Source organism: Macadamia integrifolia, chromosome 6, assembly GCF_013358625.1.
Source record: "Macadamia integrifolia cultivar HAES 741 chromosome 6, SCU_Mint_v3, whole genome shotgun sequence".
Lineage (NCBI taxonomy): Eukaryota > Viridiplantae > Streptophyta > Magnoliopsida > Proteales > Proteaceae > Macadamia > Macadamia integrifolia.
This window is the reverse complement of record NC_056562.1, coordinates 36,717,303-36,737,580: the sequence shown is the minus strand read 5'-3', so window position 1 is coordinate 36,737,580 and position 20,278 is coordinate 36,717,303. Positions and strand designations below refer to the sequence as shown.

Here is a 20,278-nt window from a genome sequence, read left to right as displayed (position 1 = left end):
GTTTTCATTTTTCAATATTGGGTTAGTACCGATTTAGATCGGTTTATTATTGGGCTTGAACCATAATGGAATGTTACATTCATAGCTTATGGTGATAAGATTTGACCAAAAAACACTTTAAATTTATGATTAAATCATGGTTTACTGTTGTAAGGGAAATATAACTAATATTGAAACCAATGGATAACAAATTACTAAGAAGATAACCAATATTGAAATCACAAAATGAATCCTATTATCCAATCATTCATTTGACTATCCAACTAGTTTTGTATAGTGAATAAGGAAATCAATGAAAACATTATTATAATTTACCAATCAATTTCTCTATTGATAACCTAATATTCAATGATTTGTAACAATTCCCTTTATAATAAATATCACTAATATTGTAAAAAATGGATAGTTTATTAATTAATTTATAATCTCATAATAATTTATTTGTTATCGATTTCATTTGATTTGATGATTGATCGGTTAAATTTGGATTGATTTTCAACCGATCTCAACATATCTCAATACAAAATTTTGATTCAATTTAAGTTTTATTAGTCGGTTTCAATCAATTTTATCGGTTCGAATTAAATCCTGACACCCGTAGAGGTGTGCATCAGTGCATGGTTGTTGTAGTGACAGCAATCTCGAAACCCTGAACCCTTACAAAAAAAAAAAAAAAAAAAAAATCGCCGACCTCCATTTTATGGTAAATTCGTAATTTCCCCACTGAACCAGTTGTATTTAAAGAATCACAATGATAGGGATGGATATTTCTTCCTCCTTTATACTTTTTTCGAAATCTTTCAAAAAAAAAAAGAAAAAATATCTGGTCGACCTTTCTCCGCGCTTCGTGGTTTCAGATATTCAGTGGGCGAAGAGAGAGAGAGAGAGAGAATGATGCCTGAGGCACTGAGCAAACCAAGGTATTTGTTAATATGATTCCTAGAATTCCTTATCTGTGTATATATTGTTAATTAGTATAGAAGAAAAATAAATTTTCAGTGATTTGATTTTTTACATTTATCATCTAAAAATCTGATTCCCGATAAGACGTTTTATTCTAATTTTTTCTCTCGAATTCTCACCTTCCTGTCTGCTTTTGATTTCTAATTCTGTTTATTTTTTTTTTCGTAATTTTCCGACTGATAGAATGGTAACGAGGGAGAGAAAGAGATATTCTCAAGTTCGGGTAAGTTTGTGGCCTCTCCTTTGTTTTTTATTTTTTATTTTTTTACATTTTGTTATGCTTTTTCTTTAAGCTTTAGGGTTTCCATGGCTAATTTTGCGTTCCTTGATTGATTCTCTGCATGGGCAAGGGCGATTAAGCTCTGGACACTGGTAGATTTTTTCATTGCGGTTTAATTTGATTTCATTTTCGATTTTTTTCAGTATTTGTAATTATGTATGCTGCTATTGTGGTCTGTTGTTTTTCTGGTGTTGGTTTCCCTTTACTACTTTGTAATTCCTTTGAACTAAAAATTTTTGGAAGGTTCGATGAATTTTGTTTCTTATGAGCTTTTTAAATTATGTTTTTCTTTCAGTTTGTTTCCAACTTCTGATGATTTTGCTAAATCCTGGACGTTTGGATTGATTTATCATCTTTCTATCATTTATCTGCTTTTTATTTTTTATTTTTTATTTTTTTTCCGCTTAGTATTCTTGCTGTTATCGGTTGATGAGTGTTTTTGAGAGTTGAGACTGCGATGATCTTGAGCAGATTTTGCATGTTGGTATGCTGTTAGCTATGGGATTTAATTTGGTTGCCTCGTATAAAACGTTGATGCCATTGTCTTTGTCTCCAATGGTTATTGCAGGGTTTCATACAGCAGTCAATTGGAAGGTCACAGCATTCATCATTTAATTGATGGTCCGTTTGCATGCATGGAGGGAGCTGGTGATGAGGTGACCAGAAGTGATGTGGCAAAGGGTGAACTGCTCAAAAGGAAAGACAGCAATCAATCCTTTAAACAAGGCAGCAGCAATATGTTGGAATCTTCGACTGTGTTCATACCTCATCGTAGTAATTGGTCTGGGAGCTCACTGCACATGTATAGAGATACCTTATGTGCAAACTCTGTGGATGTATCTGAACCTGCTTCTTCTAGCACATCTTTGACAAATGACACCGGGGTCATTGTTGAAGAGTTAACGGTGAAAAATTACAAGAATCCAATCCTAGCTATGGTGGGCAGCTCAAACAGTAGAGAAGGAAGGCATGGTAAGGACCAGCAATGGCAACCTTTACATCATCTGGGAGGTGGCTTCGGAAGTGAGAGTTTGCATGGTGACATGGCTTTCAGAGACAAGGAACCACCAATCCCAAGCGTCAGAGATGAGGTAAGGAGCATGTTTGCCCATGAAATTTGGGTTCAGAAGCCTTCACCCTTTAAGCAGTCTAATCAGGATCATGCCGAGATCTCCAAACAATTAACCAGTACTAACAAAGATACTACCTCAAGCAATGCATTATCACCTGGAGGTGTTCGGTCTAAGGTTCTGTCGGCATCAGGATTCTCTCAGTTTTTTCTCAAGAAAACATTGAAAGGGAAGGGAGTTCTATGTGGACATCCAGGAGCTCAAGATGGCACTGACGTTGCAGTCACAGGAAAGTACAATGGGAAGGCTGCATGCATCACTGAGGTCGCTTCTGATGCATCTCTTGATGTAAGTGCAACAAAAGAAGATCCTCCCTCGCAGACTGCAGCTGGGATTGGTCCCAATGTGATTCATGGTGAAGTCAGTTTAAGGGAGTGGCTGAAGCCTTGGAGCCGTAAAATAAATAAAATTGAAACCATGCATTTATTTAGGCAGATTGTGGAGCTGGTGGACCTATCACATTCTCAAGGAGTTGCTTTGCCAGACATACGTCCATCTTGTTTCATGTTGTTGCCATCAGGTCGGGTTAAATATATTGGTTTACTTGCCCAAAGATTGGAGTGTACTATTGATCAAAATATTTCCTACTTGGACCATCATTTTAGTAGGAAGAGGCCCTTTGGGCTGGGTATGCATGGTCAGAATAGTGAATGCACAAAACAACAAAAATTTAGTGAGCGGATGATGTCTGTCAGACAACAGCCTCAATTTCCGGCTAGATCTGGCTTGAAGTCTGTAACAGTAGAAGAGGGCAATATTAAGAATAGGGGTGTGCAGGAGACTGGGTATGGTTGTATGGACCGATACAAAAATACAGAATGCAATACCCTGAGTAAGTATGAAGCCCCAGTTATATCTAATACCACTAGACAGCTGATGACCTCTGTACATGTTCAGTTGGAAGAGAAGTGGTATGCTAGTCCGGAGGAGCTGAATGACCGGAGGTACACCTTGTCATCAAATATCTACAATCTGGGGGTTCTTCTATTTGAGGTGTTGATGCAATCTCATTTGGCTCTTTCTATGCATTTAATTTTTTTGTTAAATTTGACTTCTTATTGTCCTCCTTTTTTATTCTAGTCAGTTACTACTTTGTTTCTTATATCATATGTAACTGAGACATGGTCTGAATACTAGGAGTTACACAGTGTGCGTTATGCAGTTGTTAAGAAAATGGATACAAGGGTCACTTGTCAGACATGATGGCATAATAGACATGATGCCATTTTCATTGTTGCAGTTACACCCTTATGAAGAAATGAAGAATAATATGTGGTAGTATATGTGCTCATTGAATCAGTGATTGAACTTTACATTTTTGGCTCATCACATACATGTGAAGCTGAAACAGAAAATGTGAATGTCTCTTGATAGTTGCTTCAAGTTATGTTTGGGCCATGAGTCCACTACTGCCAACTTTAAGAAATGGAAGGTCCTTCAGTATATTGTGTTGTTGGTTGATGAATACCTCCTGGAACTTGTGAAGTAAATTTTGAAGGGTAATATCCATAATCAATATCTTCTAGGGTACAATTCAGGATGAATCGTGACCATATATTTGGGATGAATTTATTTTTTGAGACTATGATCTATGGAAATGTACGTGGTGTCATTTATCAATATTGACATGGAGTGTTAGACATGACAACCTCCAATATCCAGAAAATGGGACATAGTAATGTGTTTGAAAAAGTTTATATTGGAAGAGGAAAAGAGTTCTGGCTTTTAGGGACTATTGGGCTGTAGTTTATGAAAGAGTACTCTTCTGTGCTTTTCCTATTTGTGCCAGGTATATTATGTTATAAAGATGGGAAAGCAAGTCAACGTTAAGGAAAATTCATGGTAGTAAATATTTTTATGTGTAGTATGATAATGCTTGTAAAGCTTGTGAAAAAGGAAGCAATTATAAAGAAATGAAGGACAGAAAGTAGACACTGGGATGACATTGAGAAGCATAGCATAGCATAACATAACATAATAAGTCATCTTTCTAGTATCTCTATGCAAGATATGCACAGTTGTGTTCAGTTGACTGTCCAACTGTGCATGTATGGACTTGTGAATAACCTACAACTACAAAAGTACGAATCATGGTTTCCAGAAAACCTAACTGGCAAAGGACAGTATCATGTACAGTAGCAGGCAAAACATCCTTCCTGTGCTTTTCCTCGCCACTTAGCCACTTAGACTATAAACTCATAAATGAATTATTAATATATGATATTTATTTATGTTTGTTTCTCTTAGGATTTGTGTTGAAGCTTGATCGTGACTAACTTGGGCAGTTTTAATCAGTTACTTAGCTGCTTTGAATCATGGGAAGTTCATGCCGCAGTAATGTCAGACCTACACCATCGGATTCTCCCTTCAAGTTTCCTGTCAGAGAATCCCAAGGAAGCTGGTTTCTGTCTTTGGCTTCTTCATCCTGAATCTTCTTCAAGGCCGACAGCAAGGTGTTCGTAGTCCACTTAAACCAAGTTCATTACTATATTGTGAATTTCAAAATCTATATGTATCTTTGATTCATTTATGGTAGCAAAGCATGACATGTCAGGAATGCATGCAGTTGTAGAATATTCTTGGAAGATGTATTATTGCAACTTACCAGCAAATAACTGTTCCAAAAATGCAAGGATATCACTGAATATAAAGAGATTACTGAGAACTACTGACTATGTGGACTTATGCATAAGTACAATCAAGCAACAATGAAGATTTCATTATTCAGGTTTGACTCTCCATTATTAAATAAGAAAGAAAATAAAAAGAGGATCTAGGTTTAATCTCAGGTTAGACATCAGTAACTGCCTAATTTCCATGTCCAACGTTGTTATGTTTTAGAATATAAGTTCTCAAAAAAAAAGAAAAAAAAGGAATATAAGTTCTCTTTTCCCTAGGTATACCTGCATCCAAGGAAGAAAAACATGCATCAAAGCCTTAAATCTAATGATGCCACTTCCCTTCGTATTTGCTATTTTTTACTCACTACTTATTAGAAACCATTGATGAAAAGGTAAATTGCTTGTCAGTCCCTACTGTTTTGGGAATAGGAAGATACTCCCTGTGCTTTCTGAATAACACTCCCATCCAGCCATCCAAAGGTAGGCCAAGATTCACCCTGTTATCAAGCCATTTTCATTTAATTCAGCTACTGAGCCCCAAGGGTGCAAATGGGCATTTTTTTTCTTTGAAACAAAATTTTTCCCTTTTTTTTTGGATGAATAAAGGAAGAGTAAATGCACCAGACCCTTTTTTATTTTAATTGATTTTAGTAGGATGTAACCCATTATTTCCCACAATTGAATCCGATGGAGACGAGATCCACCCATTTAACGGCTGTAGTGACACCAAATCACCAGTCCCTTAGAAACCGAAGGCATTAAGGACATCTACCCATCAAATGGTTGAGGTGGGACTGGCTCAGTACTTGCCTTTGGGATATCGTATGCTTCAGTTGAGAGATAACCATCTAATGATGAGAGAAATATCCACCTTTTACCCTTGGAATGTAATAGTTGCGACGAGATCCACATTCATTTTCACATCCCTCAATCTACCCATTCTCTCCGTTGCTTATAGCATGGTTCCATATCATTGTGGTCAATGTCAGCTGTGGCAGTTTTGTCATTGTAGTTGTTTGAGTGCCAATTTTTTTATTTGTTCTGTTTCTTACTAGATACTTAAAAATTTTTTCAAGTTTTTTAGAGTAGTTGTCCATGTTTCAGAGAGTATACTGTGACATCAATTTCCCCGTGTTTTTTCTTCGCCTGGTAAATTTTTTAAATTTATTGTGTGTTGTGCCTTACAGGGAAATATTGCAATCTGATTTGATATGTGAATCTCGGGAGTTGTCATGTGGAGGAGATTTGCCATCATCTCTCGAGGAAGATGATACTGAATCGGAGCTGTTACTGAATTTCCTCGTATCTCTGAATGAACAAAAGCAGAAGCAGGAGTCCAAGTTAGTTGAAGATATTGGATGCTTAGAAGCAGATGTATATGAGGTTGAGAAAAGACACCTGTCAAGAACAACAGGTGTTCTTTCTCAAACACTCAAGGGGTCCTCCAGTACAAGAGAGTCGGTTTTTCTTGAACACCGTTTACGCTCAGATGCACTTTCTCGGTTATCCTCCACATCAAATAAGAATGAAGAGATGTTGATGAAGAATATTAGCCAGCTTGAAAATGCTTATTTCTCTATGAGGTCTCAAGTCCGGCTTCTGGATACTGATGCTACAACACGGTCAGATAAAGATTTACTTAAAAACCGAGAGAGATGGGTCCCTAGTCAAAATGAAAATGAAGGGCAGAGCCTTAACCAATCTAATGACTGCCTTGGAGCCTTTTTTGATGGTTTATGCAAGTATGCTCGATATAGTAAGTTTGAAGTTTGTGGGACATTAAGAAATGGAGATCTTCTCAACTCAGCAAATGTGATTTGCTCATTGAGTTTTGATCGGGATGAGGACTACTTTGCTGCTGCTGGAGTATCGAAGAAAATTAAGATTTTTGAGTTCTCTGCGCTTCTCAATGATTCTGTTGATATTCATTATCCAGTTATTGAGATGTCTAGCAAATCTAAGCTCAGCTGTGTTTGCTGGAACAGCTACATTAAAAATTATTTGGCATCAACTGATTATGAAGGTGTGGTTCAGGTATGTATTTCTCTTGCAATAAAATATTTTTCTGGGCAAAAATACTATTTGGATATAAGCATATCAGGTCCCCATTAATCCCACCCTTGTCATATACATGTTAAAGATGCTGATTAGCATGGCTTGTTTTTCTGGTTCCTACTTAAAGGCATTTTTCCTTGTTGAAAATGAATCAGGTTTAATGGTGGGCTCCTGCTAGTAACTGTTTCTTCATTTGCATCTCTATCCATGTATATGCATAGGCTGACTGTGATTTGAGGATCAGCATTCTGTATACTCTGAACCAAGTGTATATCTTAAATTAGAACCTTTTTTTAGACATAAGAAATAAATAATGAGTCAAAAGAACAAGGATACTGTTCATTGGCAACAGTTTTGTATATGAAGTGTGTGTCTGGGGGAGCTTCCCCAGCTCCTGCTTCTTGCATTGTAGAAGCTAGATTTTGGTTAAAATGGGTTTTTAAAGAAGTGCACTCGAGAAGATTATTCCATTTGGAATCTTGATCACCAGAAGCAAAATGAACTCACAGTTTATTTCAGACTGTCTGAAGAGGAGGTGAATGTTTAATATACACGCAAAAAGTTTCATCAGAAATAATGTAGACTAGGATGGGGGTCTAACCAAGTCTCAGCTTCAGGATCTTTTAATCTAAGAACAACCATAACCAACCCAACAATATAACAGAAAATCAAAATAATATAAGATAGTCTAGCAGGCTATCGACTTCAATATGGCAGTACTAATGAGGTCAAAGCAGCAGCAATCTTTTAGAACTAAACCAGGGACTGAAAGTAGTTCAATTGGATTCACAAACAACTGTAATCCATGAACCAAAGTCTAACACAACAGCAAGAGTCAAACCAGTCCAATCGATCTCAGTTTCAGAAATTCTGTAACTGAATAAACAGCAGGAAATATAGGACTGAAATCATCAACTAATGAAGTCAAATCAGTGAGGAATAGTATCAGCAACCAATTAGCAACACCCAACAGAAATCGATTGGCAAATCTGGGCAGAAATTAGGATCGGCCAAAATAGGGAGAAATCCCATAACTGCAGATTCCTTGGTCTGATGAGCCTCAAATTAAGGTCAAACCTCCCTCTTAATAAACCCAACAATCAATCAAAAGGGGAGGGCCATCGGTTGGCTGGATCTTCAGAACAATATAGGGGCAGCAGGAGAGAAACTTGAGATTTCCAGAACCAGAAATCAAAAGCAGTTCAGATCCCTTACCTGGTTTGAAGAACTTTGCAATTAACTTTGAAAAGAAAGAAATAATAGTTGAAGAGACCTCTTGGATTTCACGCCGCAAAGAGTCAATTGGATTAAACACCAATTCCTTCAGCCTTGATCAAACACAAGACAACTCTTCATGAAGAAGACAATAGCAACAACCATTATTTTTTTATCAAAATCATTCTAGGCTTTTAGGAGCCTCCTCTTCTTTATTTATAATGTTAATGGGGGAGGGAATTACAAAATAGAAGGTTCCTTAAAAAGGAAACCAAATATTCTCCTAATACAATAGTTACTAAAAACTGAAATTAGAAACTAACTGAAATTAGAAACTAGTTGAAAAAGGAAACTAACTACTAATGACTTGACTCAATTAATAACTTGACTCCTAAGGAAACAAATATAATTCAAATCAAGCCCAACTAAAGAGGAAACTAAGGAAAATGGAAATTAACTAATAATCCCGTACTCAATCTTAGAGCCCCCTTTGAGACCCATAAAAGTGGTTTATTACACTCAAAACACATGGGATCAACGGCCCAACATGTATGGAACCCAACCCTAGGCTTATTCCTAATAAAACAAGCATATTTTGGTAATTAATCTGCATTAAGAAAAGGAAGCAATAGTGTATCATATGCTCTTTTATTAGAATGGCTCCTAAAAGATGGGGAACTAAAGTTTTATCTTTCCAAACCCACGTGGAAATAGAAAAGCTCAAGAGATTTTGGAGAGTGGTCTGGAAGAGGATTTGTTGCGTTTAGAAATTCACCATCGGAATTTAAGACCCTTATTCTACTTAATCAACCATCCCCCTTATCCTCCTTACTTTACCAAAGATGTTATATTCACTTGGGTCCTTTTTCCTCAAAATAATTGTTGGTTATCTTGAACATAAAGAAAATTGTGGACAGGTAGATTAGATATGATGGTTCTCATGTGTATATTTCTCTCCTGATGAAAAGTATAGTTTCGACAATATAACCGATCTCATGGCGAACTTCCTTGGCAAGGATCCCCAATTTGGTACCGGCTGTATTTATTAACCATTTTGTCTTATTTTCAAACATCTGTTACTGGTAAGTTGTTTACTGATTTTCCTTTAATGTATCATAATTTTCATTGCAGTTATGGGATGCCAGCACTGGCCAAGATTTTTCTCAATTTGTAGATCATGAAAAGAGAGCGTGGTCTGTTGATTTTTCTCAATTGGACCCTACAAAATTAGCCAGTGGAAGCGACGACTGTTCTGTGAAAATATGGAACATGAATGAGGCATGCTTTTCCTCCTCTATCATCATTTATTTATTGTCTATACAAGTAAGAAAGCTGGTACTCAAAAACCAGTGTTGCAATCTCTGTGAGATTTCATTTCTCTTTTTTATGGGAAGAAGGTGAGAACACATGGAAATTCAGCTCAACCAAGCTTTATATAAACCATAAAAATACATGGAAACTCTAGAAAGAATAAAGGGAAAGATATGATGTATTAATTTGAAAATCTTATTTCTAGGGAGAAATTTAAGGAAACACGGTGATTAACTAATTTTGAAGAAGAAAGGGAAATTTGAAAATTTATCATTTGGAAAGGTTAGAGATTCAAGAATCTTAGAGGATTTAAAAACAATATGGATGGACTACTTTTAAGATATTCAGAACTTTAGCTTTTGGGGCTTTGAATGGTGAAGAATGCAAGCATCATGATTGCTTCCATTGTAGTCCCGACTCTTTCTTTCTTGTTTTTTATTAGTTGCGGCTAATTGTATGTCCATTTCTGTTGCTGAGCAGTATGTTTCCTTTTCCCACGCAAATTTCTGGATTGCCACTTGCTTATCTTTATCTTTTCCAGTTCAGTCAAGCATCTCCCTCCCCCCCACCCCACCACCAAAAAAAATAAGAGGAAAGTAAACCAGTGATGCAGGAGCCAGTTCTTGGACCGGGCCATACCTGTTTGAAAGTTCTGAGTCTTCTGACCGACAACCAGGCCTGAATTGGGATTTGGGGCTAGAAGGATATTAGTAGTTTATTCATTTACCTATTTGGATTTATCTTTTAATCTCTTACTGAGGCTAGAGTTCCATTCCATTTTTAGTTTTAGAGTTTTGTTTCAATTTTAGAGTCCATTGAAAGTCTTCTGATTTTCTTTTATTTATACCTTGTAACCCATCATTGGATGGACAGACTGAAAATATGAATTGAGTTGTTTTTTTTTTCTGAAGCCTGCGTGGTTGTAATCCTCCTTTCTCTTCCCTGTGAATCTGAACCTACCTTCAAATTACGCAGTTCCTGCAAGGTCATTGAACCTTCACAACTTGTCCGTTCTCTTCTTCCTATCTTCTACTTCTTCATTCTTCTTTCTTTATTACTTCTGTGTGATTGGTTACTGTTATGTCTCCGCTGGCATGACTTCGAATCAGCCACAAAAAACATCAAGCATCATTAACCAGTCCCCAGTCTCGGGGCTTGAATTGTAGTCCTACGGCAAGTATAACCACCAAGTCCGAGTCCGAGCCCTAGTTCTCTCTCTCCTTTGCTGTGAAATTGATTGAGCCCTTCCCTAGGGTTCCACCACTGCCATAACAGGGTTTTTCTTGTGTTCGTGGGATGGAACCTAGCGATTGCATACTTGGGTTTCAGGAACCTTTGTCATGGTTTCGATCTTCCTTTAGTGTGCCGGATTTCTTGAATCGGGTTCGGCCTCTGTCGAACTCGAATACCCTTCCCTGCTGGTTCGTTGGCCTGAGATTGAAGACATCATTGTCTTCCTCTCCTCCCCCATGATATATTTTCCTTTTAACCCCTATTCCCAATAGTATGCCCCCACCTTTACCTTTTTTTCTCTTATAAGTTTCGTTTCCTTATTCTTTCAAGAATACCCTTCCTCCATTCATACATGCTATTCCACTTGCTGGTTTTGTTTTTTGTTAGCTTGACTTCCATTTAATTACAGATTTGTCATCTACTTTGTTAATTGAGTTGTATAGTATCTGGGTTGGCCTTTAGCGAACCCAAATAGGGTTTTTGAACCCAGGTTCCGCATCAACAAGCGTTATGTATTTCAGATTAGCATCCTCCCTGTTCCATTTCTAGACGTCTTGTGGTCCTGTAACTTCTGAAAATGCTATTTGGGATGAAGGAGCAGAGAAAGTAGAAATTTTTAGATACATGTAAACTTTAATACTTTTATTTCTTGAAATATACATATTGGCCTTTTTATTTGAGAAATGCTCATGTTCAGAATCTTCAGATAGGATGATGGGAATAAGCCATCCTCATGCCTGTACCTACATTTAAATTTAGGCTTGTCTTATATTACATTTCACTGGATTCCATGAATCAAATTGACTGGATGTTGATCCAATCCCAATTCAAAATTTTTCATTTCATTAGACACGGATATTCGGGCTTCACCTCCTGGCATGCAAAATATTTGAGGATAATATTTGCCACAAGAATTTGTCTAGTCTTTGGTTTTATGGAGGCCTGAGGCCCATCGATGGTGGCTCTCAACCGGTACCCTTTTTGTTTCTTTCAAAATCAGGCTATAGCTTAACTGCTGCTGCCCTCATTCTATTTTTCATTATGAAAGCTTTAAGAGGTATACTGAATGCTAAATGTTTTTATAGAGAAATTGTATCGACACAATCAGGAATGTTGCCAATGTCTGCTGTGTTCAGTTCTCTGCTCATTCCGCCCATTTACTTGCCTTTGGTTCCGCTGATTACATGACCTACTGCTATGATCTACGGAATACAAGAATTCCTTGGTGTACATTATCTGGGCATGGGAAGGCTGTTAGCTATGTGAAGTTCTTAGATCCAGAAACCCTTGTTTCTGCATCCACCGACAACAGCCTGAAGCTTTGGGATCTCAAAAAGACTAGTTCTAGTGGGCTTTCCACAACTGCTTGTAGCCTGACTTTTGGTGGTCATACTAATGAGAAGGTTAGTTTCTCTATTGTAGATATTACTTGCATTTGACTGTTCTTTAAAAGTGATGGCTTACCCATTGCCCCCCCCCCCTATTTTTTGGTGTTTCCTCAGAATTTTGTGGGCTTAACAGTTTCTGATGGATATATAGCTTGCGGTTCAGAGTCAAATGAGGTATATTTAGTTTTGATCTGTAAATCAAGTGCAATGTTTGGTATTTAATTTTGAAGAAGAGGTTATATTCTGGTTGTAGTTTTAGGACTGTCAAGGTGCAATACTAAAAGGTTGAGCTGCCAGTGTGAATACGTGGGTTCAAGTTTGAGGGTGGAAACTTAATGCATATTATATATATAAAGGTTGTGCCAGACTTCAGTCCACCCTCACAGGACCCTGCAAGAGCAGGATTTGAACTGGGCAACAGCATTATTGGTTGCAGTTTTGAAGTGATTATTTGAATCAATGCTTAATGGTCATGTCCAGGTCAAATAACTTTATAGTTTGGATTGTTCTGGTCGTCTTACTCTTGAAAGGAATGGGATAGATAGGCATTTTAGTGATTTGAATATTGTACCATCATCAACACCCTAATTTTCAGGCTGATATTGGAAATTCTTATGTATTGATGATGATGACAACTCTGTTGTGGCAGGAAAAGATTACATTTTCCTTTTGGGTCCTAAGTTTGTCCTTTGCCCTTTGCCCTATGCCCTATCTACAATTGGCATGATCATGTGAGGTGATGATACCAGGGTTTAAAGTATCAGTCTGTATCGTATTGGCGATACGGTACGATACGGATCGATACGATACATGGAATTTTTAAAACCCTTTTGTATCGATATGTATCTTACGATACATACCGATACGCATCGATACACCACCGATACGATACAATATGTACCGATATGTACGGATACTCTATGGCAAATTCAAAATCGAAGTGAAATGTATGTTTCGGTTTGTATCGGTACGTATTGGTATGTATTGGTGTACCGATACACACCGATACATACTGATACAGTCATAAAATGGCCAAAATGGGTAATTTTTCAGAAAAAACACAATTTTTTGAGGTGTTTTTGTTCAAAAGTTGCTGCCAACCATTTTTCACTCTAACTAAAGTAGAAATCAAGGTTGGGAACAAGGATTTTACATTTATGAGACAACTACAAACCTTGGATTCTTAATGCGATACTCTTAATTTACTATTTATGCATAATATATGTTATATATAGCTTATTTTAACTTATTTTTTTATTTTTATGCAAATGTGTATAAAAAAGTGTTTTCTATCCATTTATATGCGTATTTTTAGCGTATCTCCGATACGATACGATACCTTCCGATACATATCTTAATTTTGGTTGACCGATATGGTGACCGATACCGATACTTTAATTTTTGGATGATACCCCCCTTTGCCATAAGTCCCAGTTTTGAGTGATTGTAAGCCAGGAAGTTGCTTGATTGAATGATCCAAATATTGAATTTTTTAAGGGTTTTTTCCCTCTTTTTTTTGGGTGGGTGGGAGTGGGGTGGGGGTGGTTTGGTGTGGGAACAAGTCAGATATTAGAGGATCTTACTCTGGTTTTATCTTGTTTTTATCCTCAGGTTTATGCTTATTATAGATCTTTGCCTATGCCCCTCACTTCTCACAAGTTTGGCTCCATTGATCCTATTACTGGGAAAGAGACTGGTGATGACAATGGACAGTTTGTTTCCAGTGTGTGTTGGAGAAGAAAGTCAAATATGGTTGTAGCTGCCAACTCCAGTGGAAGTATAAAACTGTTGCAGATGGTGTGAAAAGGGGTTAACACTCAAATGTTCAACAAAGGTAAGATGGACAGTTCTGAAGCTGAAGGTGCACAGCTTTGTGGTCCCAAAGATTCATTTGAGTCCTCGAGTGGGTGAAAGTATGAGAGGTCCAAAAGATTTGACTGTTAGATGAAGACAACCAGAAGAGAACTGAGCCATCAACTCATATAGTTCAATTGAACTGGGATTTGTATCTCAACACTTTGCCCTAAAAGCAAGGATCCGAGCCCCCAGAATCCTTCAGAGGGGGTTGAATGATTCAACACATTACAGTGTCACTGCTGTGAGGTTTTTGGTTTTGTTCATCCTGATCATTCGGTTGAACACTTCTCTGTGTGCTTTATAAGAGCATGAAGAATTGGAAGGACTACATTGGGCACTCTCTGGACAATAATGTATCTTCAAACGTGGAGATTAAGCTACCACTACTAAGTTCCTGAGGCTTAGATACTAGAAGCGATTGCTACCCAAACTAGGGAGGGCCTCCAAGAGGCAGAAGATATTTTTTGCTGAACCAGTTTGTTTATGAATTGAGGCATGAGGCATGGAAATCAGGTGAGATGGTGGTAACAAGGAAAAAGCAACTATAGAGTCTGCAATGTTTAATGTCCCTTTACTCCTGTCCGACAGTCGGATGTATTTTACTTGGAATATTTTACTTGGCATGATGGGTACATGACCAATCTTTTCAACTGGTCTTCTGAAGTATGAAAATGTGGATGACCTATGGCAGACCATGTTTTCAAGGAAGGAAATTCATATTGAACAGGTTTTTGACAAATTCTGGAATGTCCCAAATTGAAATATAGCAATGTAAATTGTTGCCAAATGAATGATGCCCTGTAAGGGTAATTTGTGCATAAAATACAATCAGATTTATTTATTTATTTGGAAGAAGAAAAAAGGGGGAAATTAAAGTCTTGATTCTTTGTATTGTATTCCAATATTATTGTTCTTCTCAGATCTTACAGCTTCTTGTTGGCATTTCCAATTTACGAGATTTTTTTTTTTCCATCCAAGTATATGCTTGATGCAATTATCCACAGCTTTCTATAAGCTTTATTTATTTATTTATTTTTTGAGGCATGGAGATGCCTGCTTTAGTACTTAAAAATATGGGAAGCGTAGGGACATCACTAGGGGTGAGATTTCGCAGTTCATGGGGGCAGGGTCATCATGTTGCCCCTCATGTCTGGGCTCAGATGCCACATGACCTGGCAGAAATATTTTTCCCTATAAAAGCATATATTATCGAGAAAGCAATTAGAACATGTTGACCGAATAGATTGGTAAAAACAATCAACCATTGAATATATTGCACTATGACCATCGGAGAGCTGGTGAAATCACACAAATGTGTGCTCTACCATGCACAACCGGTCATCATGTTAGGAAATTTGCAGGTGAGCTGAGCAAGTATTAGGCTGAGCCTTGAATGGGCATCTATTTATAGCAGTAAGATCCAAATAGATAGATCAAAAAAGAAAAGAAAAAAATAATTGGAATCTATTTTGTGGGCATAAACAAATGCCTAATTGCATGCCACGTCAGGCTCCATTTTTTTTCCTTTTAGGCAGGACTTTTAGTAGCCATTGTAAGGCCACGTGAACCAAACTTCTGAAGTAGTTGAGATCTACTCATTAATTTAGAGCAAAGAAGTTATTACAACCAGAGCTTAGGCTGGGCTGTTCCAGATTAATATCGCTTGCTCCAATTTTAATCTTCTTAAGTGAAGAGATGATATGATATATATGTGTTCAGGGTCTGTATTGTGGACCTGGCTTCAAAATACAGCTCCACTAAATAACTGATCAATAATAGACTCCGATGAAGTAGACTGAGGTGAAAGCATTCAAGGGCCAAAAGATTTTAGCAACATTCACAATTTCAAACTTTGAGTAGTGGCTCCTCCCTGTTTATGGGAAGGGAAAAAAAAAACATTTGTCCATCCATTGGGTGCAAAATAGCCCAGAATCTAGGCCTTGCAAAAGAAAATCTCTTCCTCTTTCCTGTACAGTACCGTAGTAGTACGCATGAGCATTTTGACAGAAATAGAAGTTAGAAGCCAAGCTAGCAAGTAGCACCATATGGACTTCGGCGAACTACCACCTTGTGTTGAGATGTTCTGCAGGGGGAGGGAGGTGCTGTGTATGGACCTAAGCTAACTCAGAATCTGAGGCATGACCAGATGTTCTCCGCCTGCTTGGGCTCATCACCACTATATGGCTCTCAGAATTCATCCTCAAACAACGACCACATTGGGTCATGTGTGGGGGTCTTAGTGCTCGTCCTTTTGGTGTTCCTGATAAGAAACAAAACACGAGGGATAGTGTTACAGAAAATTAAAATGAAATTGGTTGGTGAATTTTGAAATTTTTAGAGCAATTCCTTGCCTTTTTATTCTATAATTTGCCTAAAGATACTTGGCATATGTATACATTAATTATTTTATCCTTGTCATTTCACTACTCTGCGCGTTATGATGAATAACCTGTCAGTATCATGCTTGCAAGAGTTGCTTCTATCCATTCAATTACAAGTTACAAGTGCAATCTCCAACAGTGAAATGAATATTGAAATAATAACTCTCTCCAATCATCAACTTTATGTGTGCATGTTACTTCCATAGCTAGAAAACTCAAAAAAAATTGCTTATCATTAATGATCTATCTGACCCAAAATCTAGTTTTGCAACTTCCTATCTTTGCTATGTGACGTGTTGTGGATTCAAATCATTTACTTTTGTTAAGTTTGTCTCGAATTCTTGACCTGTTTTGAAGATTGACCCGATCCGACATATTTTGGTGGCGACCCGAATGTGAAGTTGTTCAGAAGTGGTATTGATTATTAACTACCCTGAGTTTCTTTCCAGAATAAAAACTTTCATGGCGCTTATTAATTTTGGAGAATTGCCTGAGGATTATTGGAAGAAAACCAGTTAAAGTATGGAAAGAACCGCTATTTGGAGTATATATATATAATGTACTGTTGCTTGTTGAGAGTCATTGTATTCTAGGGTTTTCACGAAGCTAGGGTTTCAGGGCGAGTTCTTCCTCGCCGCTGCTAGGGTGTAATATTTCTTCTGCATAGTGAATCATCATCCATCAGAGCTGCATTCTCATCCCCACAAACCGAATTGCTATCACTGCCTGACTCTGAACTCCTGTCTTTAAAATTCAAATTGATCCTCTCCTTCTCCATAACCCTGAAAGAGAACATCTCAAATGGGATCTGTGATACTGGTGCTGGGTTGGGATTACCTTCTGCAGCAAACTTCTTGGAGAACCATGCCTCAATATCACAGTAATCAACGAGCGGCAATGGAGGGTCAGGATGGCTATGGTCTGGGTTCAGCACTAGGAACCGCTTGATGTAGCGGAGGATCCTACCGATGGACGAGAAACTTGGACGTTGAGTTGGGTCAGTGTGCCAACATTTCTTGGTCAAGTTGGTGAGGTATTTTGGTAAATGGAATGGGAAGAGTGGCCTTTCACCTGCCCTAATGTTTCGGCTCATCTTGTCTCCCTGGAGATGCCCATCCTCAAATGGGACCTTCCCTGTCAAAAGCTCAAAGCAAATCATACCAAAGCTGTAAATATCGGCCTTCTCTGTGTACTTGGAACTGGAGGTAGTCCCAGGCTGTGGCTGTTCTTGCTCCAATAGAACCTCTGGGGCATACCAGATGAATGGTGCCTCATTTTGATTCGAGGAGGTTCGAGGGGTGGAGTTCGTGATGGAGGATAGGCCAAATCCTGAGATTTTAGCATGCAAGTATCCGTCAAGGGAATTCCTTGGTCGAACAAGGACGTTGTATGGATTTAAATCTCCATGGTATATTTTCTGTGAGTGGAGATATTCCATCCCCCTAGCAATCTGAAGCATTAGATCAACTGCTATAGGAAGGGAAAATGGAACCTTCCTCCTCGGGCCACAAAGCTCTTTGATGCAGCTGATGAGGTCCTTGTTCATCAACTCCATAACTAGGAAACTCTCTTTCTTTTCCTCATCCGAGAACCCACAAAGGAATTGCAGTATGTTAGGGTGGGCAAGAGAAGAGAGAAGAGATATCTCAGGAATTGCAGGCTCAATCTCTCCAAAGAAATTTCTTAAAACAAAGCTTTCCCCCAACCACTGGACCTCCTTAAATTGGCTCCCGCTCCCAAGTCGTCTCTTCACCTGGTAGTCCTTTGAACCCACCAATATTGAGCTTGGGAAGAGCTTCCACCCATCAGAGGGCTTGTTGTGGTCTAGATTCTTAAGTAGGAGCTCCATTAAACGTTGCTCTTGCTTGGCTAAAGATCCTGACCCAGAACTTCTATTCTCTTTGATTGTCTCCAGAAGAAGCCGCCTGTCCTCCTTCCAAACCTTATCCAATCGTTTGCAGATATCTTGAGAAACCAGGTACTGCTTCCCGAAATTCCACCGGAAGATTTTAGGGTCCATCCACTCCCTCTCGTACTTCTTGGACAAGACAACCCTTTTCTTCAGGATCTCATCCTGGTCACACCCAGAGATTTCTCCTGCAGTTTCTATGGCTTCAATGACAACTGGGATGCAGGAAAGCAGGTTGTGGATGTGGAATTCCATGCAATCGGTGTTCTGTGAAAGGCAGATGACCTTGGCCAGCCAATCCTTGTTGTCCATGCATTGCTGAACATAGGCTTCCCCTTCTTTGAAAACCCTGTGAAGCTCTCTCAATGGGTGCTCAAGGGCCTTCCATTTGATGTGTTTCTCTTCGAATCTCAGATTCTGCTTTAGCTCCTCTGCGATACCTTGAAAGGTGAGATTGAAGATATCAAATAGCAAGCAGCACTGGCGCTGGTTCACCCGGATATCGTTTTGAAATACCATGAGAGCCTTTAGGCTACCTAAAACCTTCCCGATCTGCCTGAATTGTTCCATGCCCAGATCAGGAAACCCAGAGAAGAAGCTGAATTCCTACCGTATCTCTCTTGCAAATCCAGGCGAATTAACATGAGAGAGAAGCGCCAGAATCGATCCGTAAATGGAACAGAGAAAGAAAGAAGCGGAGAGAAGAGGAAAAATGGAAGCCTAACGATTGGAGAAAACAGAGTCCAGGACAGGACGCTAATTAAACCATCTAAACGTAAGAACTGTTGTTGGGCTTCGATCCGATATTGGAACGGTTACGTTTCATATGAGCAAGAGAGAGAAAGGAACGTATTTGTTTATTAACCCACCAAATTCTTAAGAAAACCACAGAGAAAATCAGAAGAAAAGACCCATTTCGGGATGAGACTTATATCTAGAATCTGAGAGTCGGGGAGATAAGACAAGGAAGAGACCTGAAGGGTTTCAACGGGAGAGTAAGACGACCTTGATCTTAGACAAGAAAGAAAGACACCTCGCAGTTGATCTTAGACACTGCGGGGGAAACCGAACGATCGAAGACACAGATTTTGAGGATGAAAGAACGACTCGGCCCTCTCTCTCTCTCTCTCTCTCTGTTTGTCTCCCTTGTTTTGGGAGGTTGGAATTTCGGTTGGGAAAAAAACTGACCCCAACAGTTGTCACCTTGATTAGAATTTAGATTGCAGGAGTGGGCGGGTGTAGAGACAAGTTCCCGCGAGTTTCGATTCTGGACTTCGAGTTTTAAATTTGGGTATGCATTGGGATTGGATTGCCCATAACGACTAACCGTTCCCAGTGATCTCATTATCTAAGATTCTCAAGCACCCTTCTTCTGTTTTCATTTTCCAATACTAATTAATAATTCTTCTCTCAAAAATAATAATAATAATAATAATAATAATAATAAATAATTGTATTAATACGGATAAATAAGAGAGAAAGAACCTGTCAATCCGGTGTTCTCTACGCCTAGACACATGGGAACAAAATGATCAACTTGCCTCCATGAAAAACATATGATGATATATGTGTAAATGCTTTCTCGTGCGTTCTCATTGCACTTTGTGCACGCACAAGAATCACACTCCTCCATAAGAAATACTTTCCCATAAATAAAATTTGTTCTTGGAACAGTCCTAATTCAAAATTCAATTCCAGTTCAAGGCCCAAGGCAGATCCGAATAGGCTAGATTGAGTGATCCGATTCATCTTGTTTCGAAACCAGAATCAATTGTATCAATCCTGATCCGATTTTGAGTTTAATGATCTTGCTGTACAACAACTCATAACAATATAAGGAAAATATAACACTAATTGGTCCTGTTCCATATGCCCTCTCACAAGGTCCCGATATGGATGGAAGAGATTTAGTTTAATTCGAGCCCTCATAGTGAG

General features: G+C 38.4%; 2 protein-coding genes across 2 annotated transcripts; one reads left to right on the top strand and one right to left on the bottom strand.

The window, feature by feature from the left end:
- The first annotated feature begins 784 nt into the window (after positions 1 to 784).
- LOC122081949 (protein SPA1-RELATED 2-like) lies at positions 785 to 14,955 on the top strand. Its single transcript, XM_042649380.1, has 8 exons — positions 785 to 920; positions 1,812 to 3,366; positions 4,669 to 4,826; positions 6,182 to 7,028; positions 9,396 to 9,542; positions 11,894 to 12,211; positions 12,311 to 12,370; positions 13,808 to 14,955. The coding sequence occupies exons 1-8, from the start codon at positions 892 to 894 to the stop codon at positions 13,997 to 13,999; spliced, it is 3,306 nt and encodes a 1,101-aa protein (XP_042505314.1). The 5' UTR covers positions 785 to 891; the 3' UTR covers positions 14,000 to 14,955.
- An 893-nt stretch (positions 14,956 to 15,848) lies between these two features.
- On the bottom strand, positions 15,849 to 19,506 carry LOC122082264 (light-sensor Protein kinase-like). Its single transcript, XM_042649727.1, has 2 exons — positions 17,098 to 19,506; positions 15,849 to 16,325 (listed from the first exon to the last, which is right to left on the bottom strand). The coding sequence occupies exons 1-2, from the start codon at positions 18,911 to 18,913 to the stop codon at positions 16,168 to 16,170; spliced, it is 1,974 nt and encodes a 657-aa protein (XP_042505661.1). The 5' UTR covers positions 18,914 to 19,506; the 3' UTR covers positions 15,849 to 16,167.
- Between the last annotated feature and the right edge of the window lie 772 nt (positions 19,507 to 20,278).